The 18,931-nt window shown below is 35.8% G+C and overlaps 4 protein-coding genes across 10 annotated transcripts; 3 read left to right on the top strand and 1 right to left on the bottom strand.

The window, feature by feature from the left end:
- The first annotated feature begins 2,061 nt into the window (after window positions 1-2,061).
- Window positions 2,062-4,318, top strand: LOC104104464 (peroxidase 43-like). Its single transcript, XM_009612553.4, has 4 exons — window positions 2,062-2,376; window positions 2,471-2,653; window positions 3,250-3,412; window positions 3,802-4,318. The coding sequence occupies exons 1-4, from the start codon at window positions 2,146-2,148 to the stop codon at window positions 4,230-4,232; spliced, it is 1,008 nt and encodes a 335-aa protein (XP_009610848.1). The 5' UTR covers window positions 2,062-2,145; the 3' UTR covers window positions 4,233-4,318.
- A 2,895-nt stretch (window positions 4,319-7,213) lies between these two features.
- LOC104104463 (probable beta-1,4-xylosyltransferase IRX10) lies at window positions 7,214-14,174 on the top strand. Its single transcript, XM_009612552.4, has 8 exons — window positions 7,214-7,714; window positions 10,648-10,794; window positions 10,991-11,055; window positions 11,605-11,674; window positions 12,096-12,314; window positions 13,140-13,283; window positions 13,371-13,506; window positions 13,593-14,174. Exons 1-8 carry the CDS (start codon window positions 7,241-7,243, stop codon window positions 13,820-13,822), a joined length of 1,485 nt encoding a protein of 494 aa, XP_009610847.1. The 5' UTR covers window positions 7,214-7,240; the 3' UTR covers window positions 13,823-14,174.
- A 785-nt stretch (window positions 14,175-14,959) lies between these two features.
- LOC104104459 (pentatricopeptide repeat-containing protein At3g21470) lies at window positions 14,960-18,930 on the bottom strand. 6 transcript variants are annotated; one of them, XM_033658239.2, is made up of 5 exons: window positions 16,407-18,930; window positions 16,087-16,260; window positions 15,935-16,007; window positions 15,717-15,771; window positions 14,960-15,602 (listed from the first exon to the last, which is right to left on the bottom strand). In XM_033658239.2, exon 1 carries the CDS (start codon window positions 18,816-18,818, stop codon window positions 17,190-17,192), a length of 1,629 nt encoding a protein of 542 aa, XP_033514130.1. In that variant the 5' UTR covers window positions 18,819-18,930; the 3' UTR covers window positions 14,960-15,602; window positions 15,717-15,771; window positions 15,935-16,007; window positions 16,087-16,260; window positions 16,407-17,189. The 6 variants fall into 6 exon arrangements, with proteins under 6 accessions (XP_033514130.1, XP_070056078.1, XP_033514132.1 ...); XM_070199977.1 differs by having other exon boundaries at window positions 16,129-16,260; XM_033658241.2 differs by lacking the exon at window positions 15,717-15,771 and having other exon boundaries at window positions 16,407-16,525; window positions 16,603-18,930.
- LOC104104460 (psbP domain-containing protein 4, chloroplastic) lies at window positions 15,293-17,042 on the top strand. Of its 2 annotated transcripts, none has more exons than XM_009612549.4 (5): window positions 15,293-15,620; window positions 15,921-16,024; window positions 16,170-16,281; window positions 16,460-16,687; window positions 16,771-17,042. In XM_009612549.4, exons 1-5 carry the CDS (start codon window positions 15,293-15,295, stop codon window positions 16,833-16,835), a joined length of 837 nt encoding a protein of 278 aa, XP_009610844.1. In that variant the 3' UTR covers window positions 16,836-17,042. The 2 variants fall into 2 exon arrangements, with proteins under 2 accessions (XP_009610844.1, XP_009610845.1); XM_009612550.3 differs by having other exon boundaries at window positions 15,481-15,620; window positions 15,917-16,024.
- Window position 18,931: the final 1 nt, after the last annotated feature.

Genomic DNA, 18,931 nt, shown 5'->3' with positions numbered 1-18,931 from the left:
AAAGTTTTTTGATTTTACAGTTTTATTCAGTGTGAAATGTATTTCTAAAGGGTAAAAAAGACGAACGACATTTCATTAAGGGCATTCGTGCTTTTAATATAGTATATATATATAGATAGATATAGATCGATAGATAATAGGTAAAACTGAAGCATATTCATAGTACCTTAGAAATATGGTGTTCTAATGTTTTATCTCTTAAAACTCTCCCGGCTTGCTATATTTAGACTTGACTTTCCAAGTCTTCCTTGAAGAAGTGTAAAGGTCATATGTATATTGAAGTGCTATTGAAAATAATTTTAATATAAGATAACGTTTTATGCTTATTCAATCAGGCTCTAAACCAAATATAAAACTCATGTATCAAAATTACAACAAGGCATATGACTTCCATGGGGAAATGTTACAACAACGGACCCAGTGTAATCCCATAAATGGGATATGGGAAGGGTAGTGTGTACGCAAATCTTACCCCTATCTTATAAAGATAGAGAAGTTGTTTCTGATAGACCCTCGGCTCAAGGAACAATGGAGATAAGGCAAAAGTAACAAACAATAGTAACAACAATATATTAAGGTAACGGCCACAAATGACACATCGTGTAATGGTAAAGATTCATGAATAAGATAATACAAAAATAATTCTAGTACTACTGGTAAGCCTAGGAGGAACACACTACTATCTGTCAACATACAACCTTAATTCTTGACCTCCACGTCTTTCTATCGTGGGTCATATACTCGGTAAGCTGGAACAATGACATGTCATGCCTAATTACCTTTCCCCAATACTTCTTAGGTCTACCCCTTCCCTTTTTCAGACCCGCAATGGACAACCTCTCACACCTCATGACCAGAGCATCTATGTCTCTCATCTTCACATGCCCGAACCATCTCAGCCTTGACTCCTGCAACTTACTCTATTTTATTTTATTTTTATTTTATAAACTCAAGATATATTTAAAAATAAATTTGTGTGATCTCTTCAAACAAACTATACTTATTGACATAGGGCACACAAAACATGCTTACCGGATTATTTAAATTTAATTTCATGAATGTAAATATTTTCCGCCATACCAAATGCCCCTTAAGGAATATATGTGGAACTTAATTTATTCCCTTTTCCTCCTACCAGGAAAAAAGGAACACCTTTGTCTCTAACCCACCTCTTTGTTCACCGGCTACAATACTATATTTCAACTTTTTTATCGTATCCAAGAAAAAATAAAGCTTTTTATCGTAAATATTTTCTTAACGTAAGCATTCTATTTCCCCACTTTTTCTTTTAATATTTCAACCGTTGATATAACCACTTAAAAAGAAGGTAGGCAAAAAAATAATAATAATAATTTATTGGTAACACCATATGGAAATGCTCTTGAACAATTTTTTCCATAGCTCTTAAAACTTTTTTTCTCTTTTACCGAAAGGGTCCATTCTCAACAAAAAGCACATAGCTGTTTAGAAACAGACATGATAGTTGAGCTCAAGATCCTTATCTCCTTCACGGGAAGAAGTCGGTGAGAACTAGCTACTAGCTACTAGCTACTACTGTAGACATTTGTTTTTTACACTTATCCTTTGAATAGAGCCAAGTTGTTGTATAATTAATATTACTTTCTCACACCTTGTGAATTATGTTGAAAATTTAGCTTGTGAACGTAGGGAGAGACAGATGTAACGTCCCTCGTTCTTATTTTCGATTAACTTTAGATTATCCTAATTGGAATAATTTAATATAAAATAAAAAGCATTTATCTGTATTGTACTTTGTACATATAAAAATATTATAAAAATGATCTGTACTGATACTAGCATTTGTATTATTAAAAGTTTAACCTTTAAAAAGTTGAAATCTTTCAATTTTGACGCACTTCTAACTATCATATAAAAAAAATATTCAGTAATATCCATAGTAATCATTTCAGGGAAAATGACACAACGTAATTAAATAAAATTTAGAAGATAAAAACAAAAGCGCTTGCTGGAAAGAAGAACGCATGGATGACATGTAGTTAGTGAATAGTGAATAGAGAGATTGACAAAATCTCAGTTATTTAATGCTTTTTACTTCTTTTACTTGACTACTATTATCATCAACTTCCTCGATCTTTCATTTGCACACTTCTTCTGCTTCTAACAATGGCGGCATTATTGTGCAAGAGAAGTGCAAAGAGTTTAATTTTCAGTTCAATTATATGCTTCCTAATACAAATAACAGCTCTAAATGGACAACTTAGAGTTGGGTTTTATTCTCAAAGATGTCATAATGCAGAATCCATTGTTAGCTCTGTCGTAAAAGAAGCTTCCCAAAGAGAACCAAGAATGCCAGCCATGTTACTTAGACTCCATTTCCATGATTGCTTTGTTCAGGTTCATTAATTTTTCTTCTACCTTTTTTAGTATCAATTTTAACGAAGAATTAATTAAGCGAACATTTTTTTTTCTCCTTTTGTTAATGTTAAAGGGTTGTGATGGATCAATTTTGATTGATAATGTTAAAGAAGCTGAAAGAAATGCATTTGGACACGAAGGACTTGGAGGATTTGAAGAGATCGAGAAAGCCAAAACTCGATTGGAAGCTCAATGCCCAGGGGTGGTTTCTTGTGCAGATATTGTTGCTTTAGCTGCTAGAGACGCTATCGTCTTGGTAATTATTATGTCTATTATAAAGATTTACTTTTAAAATTACGTCATAGTAACGGACTTAGTTACACATATATATTTTATACAACTTAAATTTTGATCGAAATTAAATTATATATATATATATATATATATATATATATATATATATATATATATATATATATATATTGATTCCGTTTATTATTATTTCACTTTTAATTTCTTCCTTACGATTAAAAGTGAAAAATGATGTAATTAAGGCGGAATGGCATTTATTTGATCACGTGTATGACTAATAGCTTTCTTTCTTTCCTTTTTATGACCAAAAAGAAGTGTATGACATATAACTTTTTTTTTTCAATTTCATATTCTTTTTGTGTAATTCGAGATTATTAAGAAAGAGCTCCATGTTAGGATTACTGTGTTGTTAAGATAATTTTTTTTCCAATCAATCGTGATATATATATATATATATATATATATATATATATATATATATATATATATATATATATATATATATATATATATATATATCATGTTTATGTATTTGCATTTTCTTAATTAAGAGATACTTAGTAACAGTCTAATTCTCTTTTGCTGCATTATGAGATATAGGCTGGCGGACCATTTTATGAAGTTGAGACAGGTAGAAGAGATGGTAGAGTATCCGATTTGTCTCTTGCAGCTGCAATGCCAGATGTGGATGACTCAATTGATGTTTTAAAAGGAAAATTCAAAAACAAAGGCTTCACTGAAAAAGAACTCGTCATTTTGAGTGGTATGATCTATTCCTTCTACTTCAGTTTTATCCATTGGTATGATATAACCCATCTATTTCATTTATTAAACTTAACTTACACATACAGTATAACATGGATACTGTAATTATAGCAAGTTATCTATCGTACTTTTAGATTATTAATTCCACAAGTTATATGTAGTTACTTTTTTAGTGAATTAATCGAGTAAAAATTCCTCTGTACTTTCAATATATAAAAGTTAAACTCGTATACTAAGACATATAAATAGTGATATTAATCGTAATAAACATACAGAATATTCAATGTATCACGGATAGAATTTGGTTTATAGCTATAATATCATATATTTTTGTCACTTTATTATAAGTTTGACATTAATTTATTATGTATCATGTTAAACATCTAGGGGCACATACTATTGGCACAACAGCTTGTTTTTTCATGCCTCGAAGATTATACAATTTCACTGGAAGATCAGATGCAGATCCAACTATCAATTCTAAGTTCCTCCCAGAGTTAAGAAGCAAATGCCCCAAAAATGGAAACATAAATTTCAGAATACCTCTTGATAACGCAAGCGAACGAAAATTTGACGATCAGATTTTGCACAACATAAAGAATGGTTTCGCAGTTATAGCATCAGATGCAAGGCTTTATGACGACAAAATTACACGAGCAGTGATTGATTCTTATCTTCAGAGAAAGAAATCGATTCCTAATTCACCATCATTTGCAAGGGATTTTGGTTTAACCATGATAAAGTTAGGAAGGCTTGATGTCAAGACTGGATTAGTAGGAGAGATTAGAAAGGTTTGTAATTCTTTTAATAAAATGTAATAACATTAATATTGAGCCATACTATTACTTAATTAACGTCTTAATAGTCTTCGAGAAGAATAAGATGTGATGCCTCCCTATAGTTTTTATTCATTTGGTTCCACAATCTGGGGCTTATGCTGGATTATATTGTTGGGTTGACCTATTTCAAAATTGTTGTTATTACTTAGCTTATGTGCCTTATTTTAAGCTCCAATATCTCAATCTAAATACGTAATTGCTTATTTTTTTCCGGCTCTAACACTTCTAAAGTGATTTTCAACACTTGGTGCTTTAAAAACTTCTTAAATTTAGCTTTATCCAAAAAGATTCATAGTCTATTACCGAAGTAAAAAATACATGGAAAAAAAGTATATTACAAGAACACACACACAAAAGACTTCGGAGAACGAATCACGAGCAAGCTAATGTAGTATCATCGTATTTTTCTGTCATAATTTCTTAAACTGAAACTATAAGGATTTCAAATCATGAAGAAGAGAAGGGAATGTGTAACTTGAACAAGTGAGAATGGTAGAATAATATGCTTTGAGCTCAATCAATTTTTTCATCCCTTGGCAGTTTGGACACGATGAAGTGATGGGAATTCTACGAAGAAAATAATTGCTCCCAAAAACAGGATTGGAAGTTCTTCAAAATGATTATTAATGTTCATATGACTATCCTTAAACTTTTAGAACCCGTTTGATTGGTAGAAAAAGAGGTTTAATCATCCCATTATACTCTTCTAAAATCTTATACTAGTATATTGTTTGGTTGCTTCTTGTGTTTTCACATAAATACTTGCATAAATTATGGTTGAATATATGTATCAAAAAAGAGCAAAATTCATTTGTAGCTACTCTATGCAAACTTATATCATTTGGTAGCCACAAAATTTCAGATACATTTAGTAGCCTAAAAGATATTAGAATGGCCGGTCCAAATTCCATCAACCCCACAACATCTACCTTTTATTTTCCACCATCTATCAGACATTCACACAAAAAAGCTCCACCGTTGCCTTACCGCTATTGCACCGCCGTCGCTACCGCCATGGCACCGCTACCACCTCCACGCACCGCTGCCATCGCACCGCCTTACCCACATCCCAAAAACGATAGATCATCAAAAAAACAGACTCATGCACTCCTAGACCAGCCTCATCCACCCCAATTCCACCACCAAACCTAAAGAATTAAGGACTAAAAGAGGGGGGAGAATGAGTGAGTGAGAAGAAAAAAAAATAAAAGGCAGTGTAAACTGACAAATTGAACTCAACGAAATAAGATCTAAAAGAGAAAAAGAAAGAAAGATTGAGTATTTATGAGAGAAAAATTATATACTTTATATACAGAAGATATATTAATTATTTACTTTATATACAATTATAAATTCTATGTGCACTGTATATATACATTATATACTATTATATATTTTATATACAAAATTATATGAACATTGAATTTGTATAAAAACTGTATACGTATTATATAAGTGTAGATATACCTTTCATATAAATGTGCATACATAATATATACATATTATATACAATATTCTCAACACTCAATGTGGCCACTGTACTCTTTCACGCCCAGTTTTGTATAATACGTGTAAATAAATATATATATACTATTATATACTTTATATACAAAATTATATCAACATTGAATTTATATAAAAAGTGTATATGTATTATATAAGTGTAGATACACCTTTCTTATAAATGTGCATACATAATATACACATTATATACAATATTCTCAACACTCAATGTAGCCATTGTAATCAGTTTTGTATAATAAATGTATCATTAGTGTAAAATGTATACACACCGATTATACACCATATTATACCATTATTATACATTGATTACATAATGTATAAATAAAGGAGCACTGACGGTAATGGAGGACAATGAACTTGGCCGAAAAAAGCTTTTCTCTGGCTGTCACTATTTTATTTTCTCCATTTTTGACCTTCTTGTAAAATTCATCCGAAAAAATATCATGCAATATTATATCTGAAAGTGGATAGAAAGCAAAGAAAGCGGTAACCACCGCCAAGCTTTTGCCGGAAATTACTCAAAGAAGGTAGATATTTTTGCATCTAAGTAAAGGAGGAGGAGATTTCAAAGAAAAAAAGAGAAATTTTAAAAAGATGTATGTTGGTGTCGCTATAGGAGAAGAAAAGAAAAAAGAAAAAAAATGAGGGAGTGAAGAAGGGAAAAGATAAGAAGAGAGGGAAAGATGAAAGTCACTGGTAGATTGAAGAAGGACAATATGAGAAGAGAAAGAGACGGAGTGAGGAGTAGGCGACTGAAAATGGGAGAAGTACATTGAGAATAGTGGCTATAATTTGTCAATAAATTGGACCTAAAGGCTATTTCATGTCCATGGGGAAAAATATAGGCTAATAAAAATTCCAGGGGCCATAGATGGTCATTTTATCTATAAAAAATTAACAAAAAGCCCTTACACCAGAGGCGAATCTAGGATTTTAGTTATATTGGTTCAACATTTAAAGTTACGAGTTCATATTTACTATTTATTGTAATTTTAGTGATTTTTCATAATTTATGCTTCGCGTCAAAAGTATTGAGTTCATTTAAACCCGGTAGTTCTATTGTGCATCCGCCCCTGCCTTACACACTTTAGATTTATTTCTCTTTTTTTTTAAAAAAAATAAAAGCATTTGTATTATTAAAATTTTATATTATAATACCTTCATTATTAATTATTATATTGCTAATACCTGCATAATTTGTTAACAAAACCAAACAACTCCTATAAAAGTCCTTTTATTTGCAAATAAGTTAATACTAGTATAATAGTATTATAATACGAGATTAAATAATAATTGAATTATCTAACAAAATATTATTATTAATGGACATTTGGTTTATTGGATTAAAAAAGAATAAACAAGGTATAATTTAATATAAAGGTTTGGTTTACTTGAAATATCCATAATTAACAAAAAAAAAGAAAAGATGTCCATAATTTTCCAGAAACTAAAACGATAGCTGTATGAATGTTGAACCTAGCAAACGACGACGTTCGCGGCTTTCATCTCCATTTCCTTCTTCGCCTTTCTACTCACTGTCACTGCCCTGCTCAGTAGCAACAACGATGGGGAGCATACACAACAGCAAGAGCAGGCTCAACAGCAACACCATTACTCCCTGCACTCGCACACACCAGATCGGCGCTCTAGCTCTCGTTATCACCACCTTCTTCCTCACCAGAATCTTCGATCAGTCCTTCAATCGCTCCTCCTTCTCAATCCCTACTACTCCATACCGATCCAAAAACGACGTCGTAAGGTTCTCGGATTCATCAAGTGGGTCCATCTTCTGGCCGCAACGTGGGTATGGGACCCACCTTTCTTTGAAGATTTACGTGTATGATGAGAACGAGATTGATGGGTTGAAACACTTGTTGTATGGCCGTGATGAGAAGATTTCTCCTGATTCTTGCCTTAAAGGCCAATGGGGTACTCAGGTAGTTTCTTCCATATTCCCCTGTGTTGTTATTGGGAATTTGTTTTTAAAGTTAAACGGAAATTTGTGGTTTTTTATTTGTATTACAAATTATTAGCTTGATTTTTATTTTTCCTATTGATTATGCAACTTCTAACATTTGAGCTCGGTAACACCCTAATAGTGAGAAAATGATGATTCGCTAAAAAAGTTACTATCTTTGTTTTAATTATGTATTCCCTATCTCGGTTTGAAGTTGCTTTAGAGTAGTTAATTGTTGGACGGCATGAATTTAGATTAACTGTAACATGCGTGTAAATGTGGTTATCAAAAGCTAGTAGCAAAACTAGGTAACTTGAAATAACTTTCAGTCTAAATCAGGTCACTGATCTTAATGCAAGAGAATGATTGAGGTGGATTTTGCCTGTGGGAAGAATTGTACATAAGTTGGAATATAGAACTTACATTTGCCCTCATATCTAACTTCAATTATTACATTATTGAAAAAATTGAAGTCCTATTTATTCTCAAATGTTACTTTTTCCGTATCTGACATCGAGGGATTATTATCTAAAAGTCATTGTTGTACATGAGGTGGTGAGCTGGGTTGTATATTTTGTAACTATCTCTTCTTTTTGAATTTGAAGTATTTGGTGCAAAGGAAGGGAGATTGATAAAGGAGAAACCAGAAAAGGTCCTTTTACCAGAGTATGCTGGTGAGAGAGGAGACCACTTTTCCATACTCCTCGATCTGGATTCCTAGGTCGCTCACGAAGGTGTGCTTTTTTGCATGGCTAGCGGCGAGGGGAGTGATCTTGACTGCTGAAAATCTCCGAAAGAGAGGAATTACACTTGTTAGTTGGTGCTACATGTGTAAAATTTTAGGGGAAGAAGTTGATCACCTTTTGTTGCATTGCCCTGTGTCCTCTGCTTTGTGGAGGGCAATCCTGTATCTTTTTGGTGTTCAATGGGTGATGCCAAGCACTGTTAAAGAAATGTTATATAGCTGGGGCGGTTTCTGTAGAAGAAGAAAGCAAAAGGCGTGGAAGTTCGCCCCGTTAGCTCTCATGTGGGTAGCATGGGGGAGAGAAATAGGAGAGCTTTTGAGGAGATTGAGTCTCCTTTTTCACATCTTAAGAATAGTTTTTTATCTTTGATCGCTTTTTGGTGCACTCATTTAGCCCCTACTTGTATAGAAGATTGGGCGTCTTTTGTAGAGAATCATGTTCTGATGTAAATTCTCTACGTCTTTGGTATACTTCGTGTATACGGGAGTTCTCTCCCTTTTGATTAATACAATTTACCTTATCAAAAAAAAAAGGAGAATCCAGAAAAGGATCCTCAGGGAACATATCCGTTTTTTGGTTAAGTGATGTCTGAGGAAATACTAATGAGAAGCACATTTGTCCCTCTGTAACTTGAGAAATTACTTGAAATCCTTCCTTGTAATTCTCTATCATCGTTTGAGAATTACTTGCAAAGTTACTCGAGATCCTGTCCAGCCTTTCTACTCCCAATCTACTATGGCCATGGAGAAAAATCTGAAAAAAATAAAGCTCCTTATAAGGTGAAGTGTTTTGTCTAGTTAGTTGCGAAGGAGGCTTGCCCAACCCAATACAATCTTCAAAGGAGACGCTTACCAGAGTGCACAAGATGTCCACTTTGTGAAGGTCAAATAGAGGAAGTCAACCATCTCTTCCTGCACTGTCACTTCACACACCAAATGTGGTTACTCTTCTTCAATATCCTGAACATTAAATGTTCCATGCCAAAAACAAGCCTCGACTTTCTGAAGAGTTGTCACAGAAAAAAGATCTAGCAAGGCAACTATCAGTATTTGGTATTCCATCTCAGCAACTATTTGGTGGACTCTTTGGGGGGGAAAGAAACCATAGAGTTTTTGAAATTTCTACTTACTTCATCATCATTCAATGATTACCCTCCTAGAATTTCTTTTCCACCTTTCTCTACTTGAAAAGCCAATGGGCTTGTCTGGATGAATGCTGTGTCGGAAGCCGTGATCACATAGGCAATTCCGCCCACAGTGCTGTTACGACGGCAGGTCACCGGGAGTGAAGTAAACCCGGCTCCTGATGTAGCATTCATTCGGACCATTCAACGTTTGATTCTTTCTATCGGGAATACCAGAGAGGATTGCGCCAACCAAAGCTTTGACTCTGAGAGTGAGAGTTGGCGTCAATCTCACGCCTTGTCATCAGATAACAAAGTTGATTTCGCCCCAGAACCCTCCGCAGCCCGATGGCTCTGTGAGAGGGCAAATCTACCAAGAAACCATTGAATTTTTTAGGGCAATTCAAATGATCAATTAACTAGATTAATTCACCAATTGAATAGTTAGTTAATTCCTAAAATGTCAAATTTAGAATTGTAATTAGCCTTAAGCATAGTTGTATACTTCTGCTACACATCTGGTGCAAGATGGCATTGTGAATGATGTTGAAGCCATTCTTCATTTCCTTAGCACATTACAGTATATGCGACTATAAATCCTCTGCTGTAATTTTCGAACCAGTACGTTCTTAGTGATGGTTTTCATTAATAATTTGCTCTTTACTTATTAAAAAGGTCCTCTATCTTTATTTGGAAATAAATAAAGAGGTTCCGATATTTTTGTCCTTTTACTTCTCCTTTTTTATTTCCTTAGCTTCTGAAGTTCCGTTTACAAGCACGACTCTTTGTATTAATAAATGTCTCCATCTCTGCAAGGTATGGGAGAGAATTCACTCTCCATGTTTTCTTCTAAGTATGGACAAAATCTGAGTATCTTTATGTTGACTCCTTTTTTTGGGGGGGCAGCATAAGGAAATTCCTGCAAGAATTAGATTGTTACCTCCCCAACAATTACATGAAAATCTTTCGTTATTTTGCTGCTTGTTTTAGTTTTAAAATTAATCTCTAATGTTTCTCTATCTCGTTCGTCTGATTTGACCGTAGGTTAAGATACACAGGATGCTTTTGCAATCAAGGTTACGGACCAGAAAGAAAGAAGAGGCAGATCTTTTCTTTGTGCCTGCTTATCCTAAATGTGTTAGAGTGATGGGCGGCCTGAATGACAAAGAGATTAATCAGACTTATGTGAAGGTACTAAAGAATCAGGGTCCTTAACATTACATTTATACTGTCAAATAGCTTTCGAAGTTTTATTTATTGCTATAGTTCAATGATTAAGATTTTTTTCTTTGATTTATCTCTTTAACTGCAATGTCACATTATCCATTTCCTTTCATTTAGGTTTTCCTTTGTGTACGCTCTTCTTTCTTGACACTTTTCCTTGCAGGTGTTAGGTCAAATGCCATATTTCAGGTTATCTGGTGGCCGCAACCACATATTTGTCTTCCCAAGGTATTATTAGTCATAGCGAGATATTTAAACATTATTTACCCTATAAAAAATGAAGATCTTTAAACACATAGATAAAGGGAATGCATCGGAATCCAATTATACGATACTTGCTTCACAGAAAATAGACGACCCAGCGGTAGTCGTATTTCATTTGTTAAACTGGTATATATGAATAAACAGGCATAGCTGAGTTCTGCATAAGCTTGGATGTAGATATGAAGCCACAACTTCAAAGTTGCATTTTGCAATCTAATAAAAATATGGTCTAATGATAGTTGTATTTCATTTGTCAAAACTGCAATATGAATAAGGCAGGAACCCAGCCAAGCTACTGCATGAACTGGGATGTAGATATGAAGCCACAACTTCAACGTTGCGGTCATTTAAAATATTAATCACGACTGTTACTTGTGCTAAAATGCTGATGCAAGTAGGCATGTAGTTAAATTTTCTTAGTTGCATTTTAATTGAAAGAATAACAGTTTTAGACGGTTCATTAATCTTCGTTATGACTTGTTTCTTATGCATGTTACTTTTGCTGAACTGCAGTGGGGCTGGAGCACATTTATTTAAATCATGGGCGACATACTTGAATCGGTCTATAATTCTTACCCCTGAGGTAAGGTCTTCGAAAATTTCAGTCTACAATCCTTACCCCACATAAACCGTAGAAAATGTTTCAAGGGTTGCTGCGCTGTCTTTCACTATGCATTTATCTATTTTTGTTTCTGTCTGTCTCATGGAACCGCAACTTGCTCACCCTAACTGTATTGTTTCCTCGGTCAGTTTATTGTGACAATTTCTCCTTTGACGATGGATTATTTTTCCCTTAAACAATTCAATGTATCATGCGTAGAGCCCGTCTATAAAAAAGAAAATATAACCTCTGTCCAGGGACATGAGTCAATTAGCAAGTTCCTTTTAATTGTAATTTAAGTTTGCTAATGTTATTCTTCATGTTTGTTGTCTCAACATGCTTGTACCTAGTCATGCCTGTTATCTTCAATAAGTTAATTCACATATCATTGCATCTAATGCAGGGGGATCGCACGGATAAAAGAGACACTAGTGCCTTTAATACATGGAAAGATATTATAATCCCTGGAAATATTGATGATGGGATGACTACTCATGGCTCTAGGCTAGTTGAGCCTTTGCCTTTGTCGAAGAGGAAACATTTAGCTAACTATTTAGGTCGAGCACAAGGAAAGGTGGGTCGCCTTCAGCTGATAGAGCTCGCGAAGCAATTCCCGGAGAAGGTATGCTTTCTCCTTGTCTCCATTGATTTTGCGCATGTGGCTTCATAGCTTGGTCTAGAATAATGACTCACTGGCAAAAAGGGTTTGTTCTATTGGTTAAGAATATCCAAATATTTTTGAGAGTGTATGATACAGTAGTCCATGTGTGGACTATCGATTTTCAAGACACACCTAAATTTGATAATTCAGTTCATACCTATGGTTGTTTTTCTTCGGAAGCAGTTTTTTCATGATTGTTTTAACTAAAAGTCTAGTACACAAAAACTCACCATTTTACTCCCCTTGTAATGTCCTGTTTAAGTTCCTCTAATCTCTAACATCTCTCTTAATTGGTCCCAGCTCACAAACATCTTACCAGTGTATCTTCGGTCAATATGGTAGTAGCATTAATTCTATGGTGAATGTCTGATGTCTCAAAAGTCATTTTCTCCAATTGAAAATTTCCCCTACCTCTCAAAAGATATAACAGCTCACAGAAATCCTGAACAACCCTCTTAAATTTCTCAAATACGTGTCAAATTTATCTTCCTCTCCTACTGCATTGCTGCCGATGGTAGGCTAGTGAAATCGACATTTGACCTCATATGATTACACATAGTAGCTAAGCTGTCAAACATTATTCTGTCGGTTCTTCTCCAGGTACAGGGATTTTTCAGTTTATCTGCATGCGTGAGAATCCATAGTTCTCCAATATGACTAATTATGCTTGATTCCAGTTCAACCGTCAGATCTTTGTAAAACATGACTAATTATGTTTGCTTCCAGTTGAGTCCCATATAATTGTCTTGTTTGTCCAAAAGATGGTCTTTTTGATTCTATCAACAGTTGGAATGTCCAGAATTGAAATTCAGTGGTCCCGACAAGCTAGGAAGGAGGGAATATTTTGAACATCTCCGCATTGCCAAGTTCTGCCTGGCTCCACGTGGTGAATCATCATGGACGCTTCGCTTTTATGAATCCTTCTTTGTGGTTAGTCTCTCATATCTTGTGTGAATGACTAAAACTCGTCAAACTGCATTTCCTGAGCTGTTCTATGCTACGTTTTCAATTAAACAGGAATGTGTTCCAGTAATCCTATCAGATCAAGCAGAATTACCATTTCAGAATGTGATTGACTACACCCAGATATCAATCAAATGGCCATCCACTCATATAGGAACTGAACTTCTGGACTACCTAGAGTCAATACCTGGTCAGCACACTGCTTTTCTTGTTCTGGCATCTTGCATTCAAGTTAGTAGCCAATAGGATCATGACATAACTTTCTTTCATTCTCAGATAAAGACGTAGAAGAGATGATAGCTAGGGGTCGGAAGATCAGATGCTTATTCGCTTATACTCCCGAGTCTGACTCCTGCTCTGCGTTTAATGCAATTATGTGGGAACTACAGAGAAAAGTAAGGCAATTCCATCAGTCATCAGAAACTTTCTGGCTCCATAATAGAACTATAGTCAACAGAGATTTGGTGGAATTCAGCAAGTGGAAACCACCTATGCCTCTGCCTTGAATATGCTTTACACGACTTGTAGATCAATTGTGCGTTTGTTATAGTTGCATTGTAATTTTTTCCAGAGTTATAAATGACCACAGTCCATTTTTTTCTCTCTCCAGAGCTATAGAGAAAATCTCACTAATTATTTACATTTTCTTTCTTCGTGTTTTGTCCTTGAAAAAGTTGTAACGTTTATTAGGTTGTCACAGGAATTGTGATTCCTTAGGCTATTTTGAAGTTAGGATGCACCACTTAGTGGTTTTCGTTTGTGTTCTCGGAATATAATTATTGACCAGCCTTTTCATATGGACTTTTTGATTCTTGTTATTTAAAGTAAAGAGAGAAGAAAAGATCTGTGGTTTGTCTCCCTCTTTTTCTCGGACCAGTATGATGGCAGAGATTGAAGCAAAGCAGCTTTCTTTCTTGGCAAGATAAGAAATATGTAATCCCTAAATCAGTTTCAATCTACTAAATGCATAACATTATACTCGTATCACATAGAAGGGCAGCCCGGTACACTAAGCTCCCGCTATGCGCGGGATCCAGGGAAGGGCTGGACCACAAGGGTTTATCGAGTAGCTTTACCCTACATTTCTGCAAGAGACTGTTTTCATGGCTCGAACCCGTGACTTCCTGGTCACGCGCATCCGGGAAGGGCCGGACCACAAGGGTCTATTGTAAGTAGCTTTACCCTGCATTTTTGCAAGAGGCTGTTTCTACGGCTCGAACCCATGACCTCTTGGTCACGCGCATTCCGGGAAGGGCCGGGCCACTAGGGTCTATCGTAAGTAGCTTTACCCTGCATTTCTGCAAGAGGTTGTTTCCACGGCTCGAACCCGTGACCTCCTAAACAGCCTCTTCACATAAATTGATATATAGTAACTTAGTTTATCACTTAACTATAGTAACTTATTGTAATTTGGTCCAAATATCGAGTGTGGGGTAAATTATTAATTTTACAAGTGTTTTTTCTTTTTCAATTCCTTGCAAAAAAATTCACCAAATTGAGCCAAAATTTTGTTGAACTTGCAAAAGTAGACGCGATCTGGGAAGCTCTTGTTCATTTACATGAATTGCTTAAGGGAATAACCACACAATATAGTCTTTATTTTTATTTAATTTGGTGAGCATCAAGTGACAAGTGGTAACATGTAAAACCAGAACTTTCAAAAACTTTTATTTGATAGAAGCAAAAACCAATCTTCAAATCAGTGACACCACAACCACAAAAATCTCTCAGACATTTTAGGGCCTGTGGACCTCAGCTTTTGCTAGGTGTCAAGTGTCAACCCAATCAGAAAGCTCTTTTTAACTTGAGCAGGGAAGAACTGATACCAGAAGTTTTAGAGAACAATCCAACAGCAGATTCAGAAAGGCTTAATCTGCAAACTTCTTTTTGAAATTTCCCGTATTGAATTTCCTCAAGATTGCATAGAGAACCTTTGAGAAACCTCATTTCTCTCCTACTTTCTTGGTTGAGAGGAAATGGGAACATTTGTATACAGCAGCAGTTGCCTTTCTTGGAAAAACAATCTGAGCAGACAGGTGATTTCATCTCACCTAGTAGTTCCTCATGGTGTCACAGAAAAAGGGTGTTCAAGAATTAAGGCTGCTGCTTGTTCCAAAGAAGATGTGCATGTGAGTCAGGATTGTGAAAAATCTGCAGGCTCATTGAATAGGAGGTCAACTATTGTATCTGGAGTCTCTTTGATTTCATCAGTCCTGCTTGGTTTTCCTGGAGAGGGATCTGCTGTGGTGAAACAAGGCCTCCTAGCAGGGAGAGTTCCTGGACTTTCTGAACCAGATGAAGAAGGTTAGTTTCATAATCCCACACTTCATAAGCTGCAGTAAGCTTATTGGCATATTCATGAGTGATGTTGGAAAACTTGGACAACTAGTAGACTCTTACCAAATCAAATAGAATTATTCACAACCTCAAATAGCAACAAAAGATTGTGTGTAGGCTGGAAAATTGCATAGACAGAGACTACATTCAGATAATGAAAGAACACAGAGCGTGTATATAACTGAAATTCTTCACGTCTTTTTCGTCTGTGCTTTTTCTTTTTCCAAGTAAATGTTCATCTTAACAAGGGCAAAATTGCTCAGGCAGGTTGGAGGACATACCGAAGACCGGATGACAAGTCAGGTGGACATGGTGTTGGATGGAGTCCTATCATTCCTTATGCTTTTTCAGTGCCTGATAATTGGGAAGAGGTAAGAATCCAGTTATTCACAACTGTATGTATTTTAATATTCAACAATGTCAGAGAAATTACCTTTCAGCTTGATGTCAATTTGCTTTGCACAATTGGACATACCTTAGTCAGGTTCACTTTTGAAGTTTTCACCTATTGAACAGGTCCCTGTGTCAATTGCTGATCTAGGTGGTACAGAGATTGATTTGAGGTTTGCGAACCCCAAAGAAGGGCGTATCTCTGTAGTTGTGGCTCCTGTTAAAAGATTTTCAGATGGTGAGCATCTCATGTTTTTTCTTCCTTCTATTCTAGTACTGAAGCTAAGAGAACCAAAAGAGATTAGGTGGACATAGGGATGAACGTGTAAAAAACACACTGGCAAATAAATATATCAACTCAACTTGTATCTGACGGATTCAATCTTGGTGGTATTCTAACTCCAAATATGACCCAGAAATTGGTGAAGAAGCCACCATAGAACAAATTGGACCTCCAGATAAAGTGATCAGCGCTTTTGGGCCTGAAGTCATTGGAGAGAGTGTGGAAGGTAAAGTCTTAAGAGCTGAAGTAGCAGAGCATTCAGGAAGAAAATATTACCAGTTCGAATTAGAGCCACCACACGTAATGATCACAGCAACAGCCGCCGGAAATCGCCTATACTTGTTCAATGTCACTGGAAATGGTAAAGATTCAAATCCGCGTTTTCTATCTTCGGAATATCTGCTATATAGTAGTTAAATCCTACAACTCTCTGTGATTTCACAGGTCTTCAATGGAAAAAGTATTACAAAGATTTGAGAAAGATTGCTGAGTCTTTTAGGGTTGTCTGATTGGCACATCGACTCCATGTGTGATAGTACCTTAGCAAAAGTGGAATACACAAGGAAGAAGAGTTGGTGGCTACAATCATAAATATTTAGAAGCAGCCACTTTACCTCTAGCATTATATACAGTTCAATATATTAGAGGAGCATCTCCTCGAGATTGAGTTTTGTAACAATTTTTTGCTAGCAATGGTTATAGTTAACTTCTACTGATGTTGCAAGTTTCAGAAGGCACCTCTTTTGGATTAATATCTACATTAGGCATTGATAGCTCTGTTTGATTATTCCTGCAATCACCTCAGCATCGTCTAATGGCTAGAGTTAGTATCATGTTTTAGAAGTTAATTATTCTGGCAATACTTACATAAAATTAGTCTCCGGTCCATCAAGCATGACCACACTACACCCAGGTGTCTTTTGAGACCCTTTATTTGACAAGGCAAACCTCATCCTTTCAGCCTTCTCCCATCTTTCAGAGGCAGCATATATATTAGAAAGAATCACATAATGTGCATCAACACTGGAATTGCAACTGGAGCTCAATTTTTTAACCTCTTTCAGAATGTTTTCTACCACATCTGTGTCTGAGTGAACCCGGCATGCTCCAAGCAGAGCCCCTAAAACTGTGTCATTTGGTGTGACAGGCATGCCTTTTATCAATTCACAAGCCTCCTTTAATCTTCCGGCCCTTCCCAAAAGGTCAACAAGACAACCATAATGCTTGATGCTTGCCTTCAACCCATATTTCTCCATCCCGGAGAAAATCTCTAAACCTTCCTCCACGAATCCACCATGGGCACAAGCCGATAGCACTGAAAGAAATGTTATATCATTAGGTTTCACTCCTGAGCTCTCCATTCTCTCGAAGAAATTAATTGCCTCCACACAGTGGCCATGAGAGGCATAACCAGATATCAGCGAGTTCCAAGCTGCATCACTTTTAACTAACATTCCTTCAAAAATTAATCTGGCATTACTTAAATCCCCACATTTCGCATACATATCAACCAACCCATTAAGAACAAATTGATTCAATTCAATCCCTTTCCGAATTATCATTTCATGTATTTCCTTGCCAACATCCAGCAAAGCCAGCTGTGCACTAGCCGATAAAACACTAACTACAGTAACCTCATCCGGTTCAAACCCCTCATTTTGCATTTTAGTAAACGCTTCTAAGGCTTCTTCACAGTATCCATTCTGTGTATAACCACATATCAATGAATTCCAATTCACCAAGTTCTTCATAGTCATCCTATCAAATATGGCCTTGGCACTCTTAACATCACCATTCTTAAAATACCCAGAAACCATCGACGACCAGACATAGAAATTTCTTCTTGGCATTACCTCAAACAGTTCCCTTGCAGCATCCATATCTCCATTACTAGCATACCCATCAACCATCACACTCCATGTGACTACATTCCTCAACTCATCCGGCACCCGGTTAAAAAAACTCCTAGCCATCACGATATCTCCATTTCTAGCATACCCGTCAATCATTTCATTCCAAGTCACAATTGTCTTCTCAGACATATTCTCAAACAACAAAATTGCAGTCTTTGTACCACCACCTTTCATATATCCTGATATCATAGCATTCCATGTTATCACATTTCTTTCAGGCATATAATCAAACACCTTCCGGGCACTCCAAATTTCTCCACATTTCCCATACATATCCAACAATGCAGTCCCCACCATAACATTACAATCAAATCCTGATTTCACAGATTCAGCATGTAAAGCTTTGCCGAGGCTAAGCATTGAAAGTGCAGCACATGCCTTTAGCACCAAAGGAACAGCACCCACTATTGAACTTCCAGTAACACGATTACGGTTGTATATTAAAAGGGCTTCTTTGAATTTTCCTTGATATACGCAGTTCTTTATGTTATAAGCCCAATTTGTTAATGGGTTTGTGATATTATTCAGCGAGGACAATCCAGAACTTTGAATTTGGCAATTCTTATGGCTGTTTTTCATTTTACAGTGAGGATCATTTCTGAGTTCCTTGTGGCCAAGGATAAAGTTTATTGCTTTAATCGTTCTTTCAAATGTCAATTAGCTGACTCAAAAGTTTCTGATGGCTCTTTTGG

This window comes from Nicotiana tomentosiformis, chromosome 4, assembly GCF_000390325.3.
Source record: "Nicotiana tomentosiformis chromosome 4, ASM39032v3, whole genome shotgun sequence".
In the NCBI taxonomy this organism is placed as follows: Eukaryota; Viridiplantae; Streptophyta; class Magnoliopsida; order Solanales; family Solanaceae; genus Nicotiana; species Nicotiana tomentosiformis.
Note: the sequence above shows the minus strand (reverse complement) of the source record. Positions and strands in the feature narration are given on the sequence as shown.

Bases quoted from the DNA above. Each gene is read 5' to 3' on its own strand.
- LOC104104460 (XM_009612549.4), top strand. From the start codon at position 15,293: ATGGGAACATTTGTATACAGCAGCAGTTGCCTTTCTTGGAAAAACAAT. The intron at 15,621-15,920 runs GTTAGTTTCATA...TTGCTCAGGCAG, and splicing joins TTCTGAACCAGATGAAGAAG to GTTGGAGGACATACCGAAGA. The intron at 16,025-16,169 runs GTAAGAATCCAG...CCTATTGAACAG, and splicing joins TGCCTGATAATTGGGAAGAG to GTCCCTGTGTCAATTGCTGA.
- LOC104104463 (XM_009612552.4), top strand. From the start codon at position 7,241: ATGAATGTTGAACCTAGCAAACGACGACGTTCGCGGCTTTCATCTCCA. The intron at 10,795-10,990 runs GTACTAAAGAAT...TTTTCCTTGCAG, and splicing joins TTAATCAGACTTATGTGAAG to GTGTTAGGTCAAATGCCATA. The intron at 11,675-12,095 runs GTAAGGTCTTCG...CATCTAATGCAG, and splicing joins CTATAATTCTTACCCCTGAG to GGGGATCGCACGGATAAAAG.
- LOC104104464 (XM_009612553.4), top strand. From the start codon at position 2,146: ATGGCGGCATTATTGTGCAAGAGAAGTGCAAAGAGTTTAATTTTCAGT. The intron at 2,377-2,470 runs GTTCATTAATTT...TTAATGTTAAAG, and splicing joins TCCATGATTGCTTTGTTCAG to GGTTGTGATGGATCAATTTT. The intron at 2,654-3,249 runs GTAATTATTATG...TATGAGATATAG, and splicing joins CTAGAGACGCTATCGTCTTG to GCTGGCGGACCATTTTATGA.
- LOC104104459 (XM_033658239.2), bottom strand. From the start codon at position 18,818: ATGAAAAACAGCCATAAGAATTGCCAAATTCAAAGTTCTGGATTGTCC.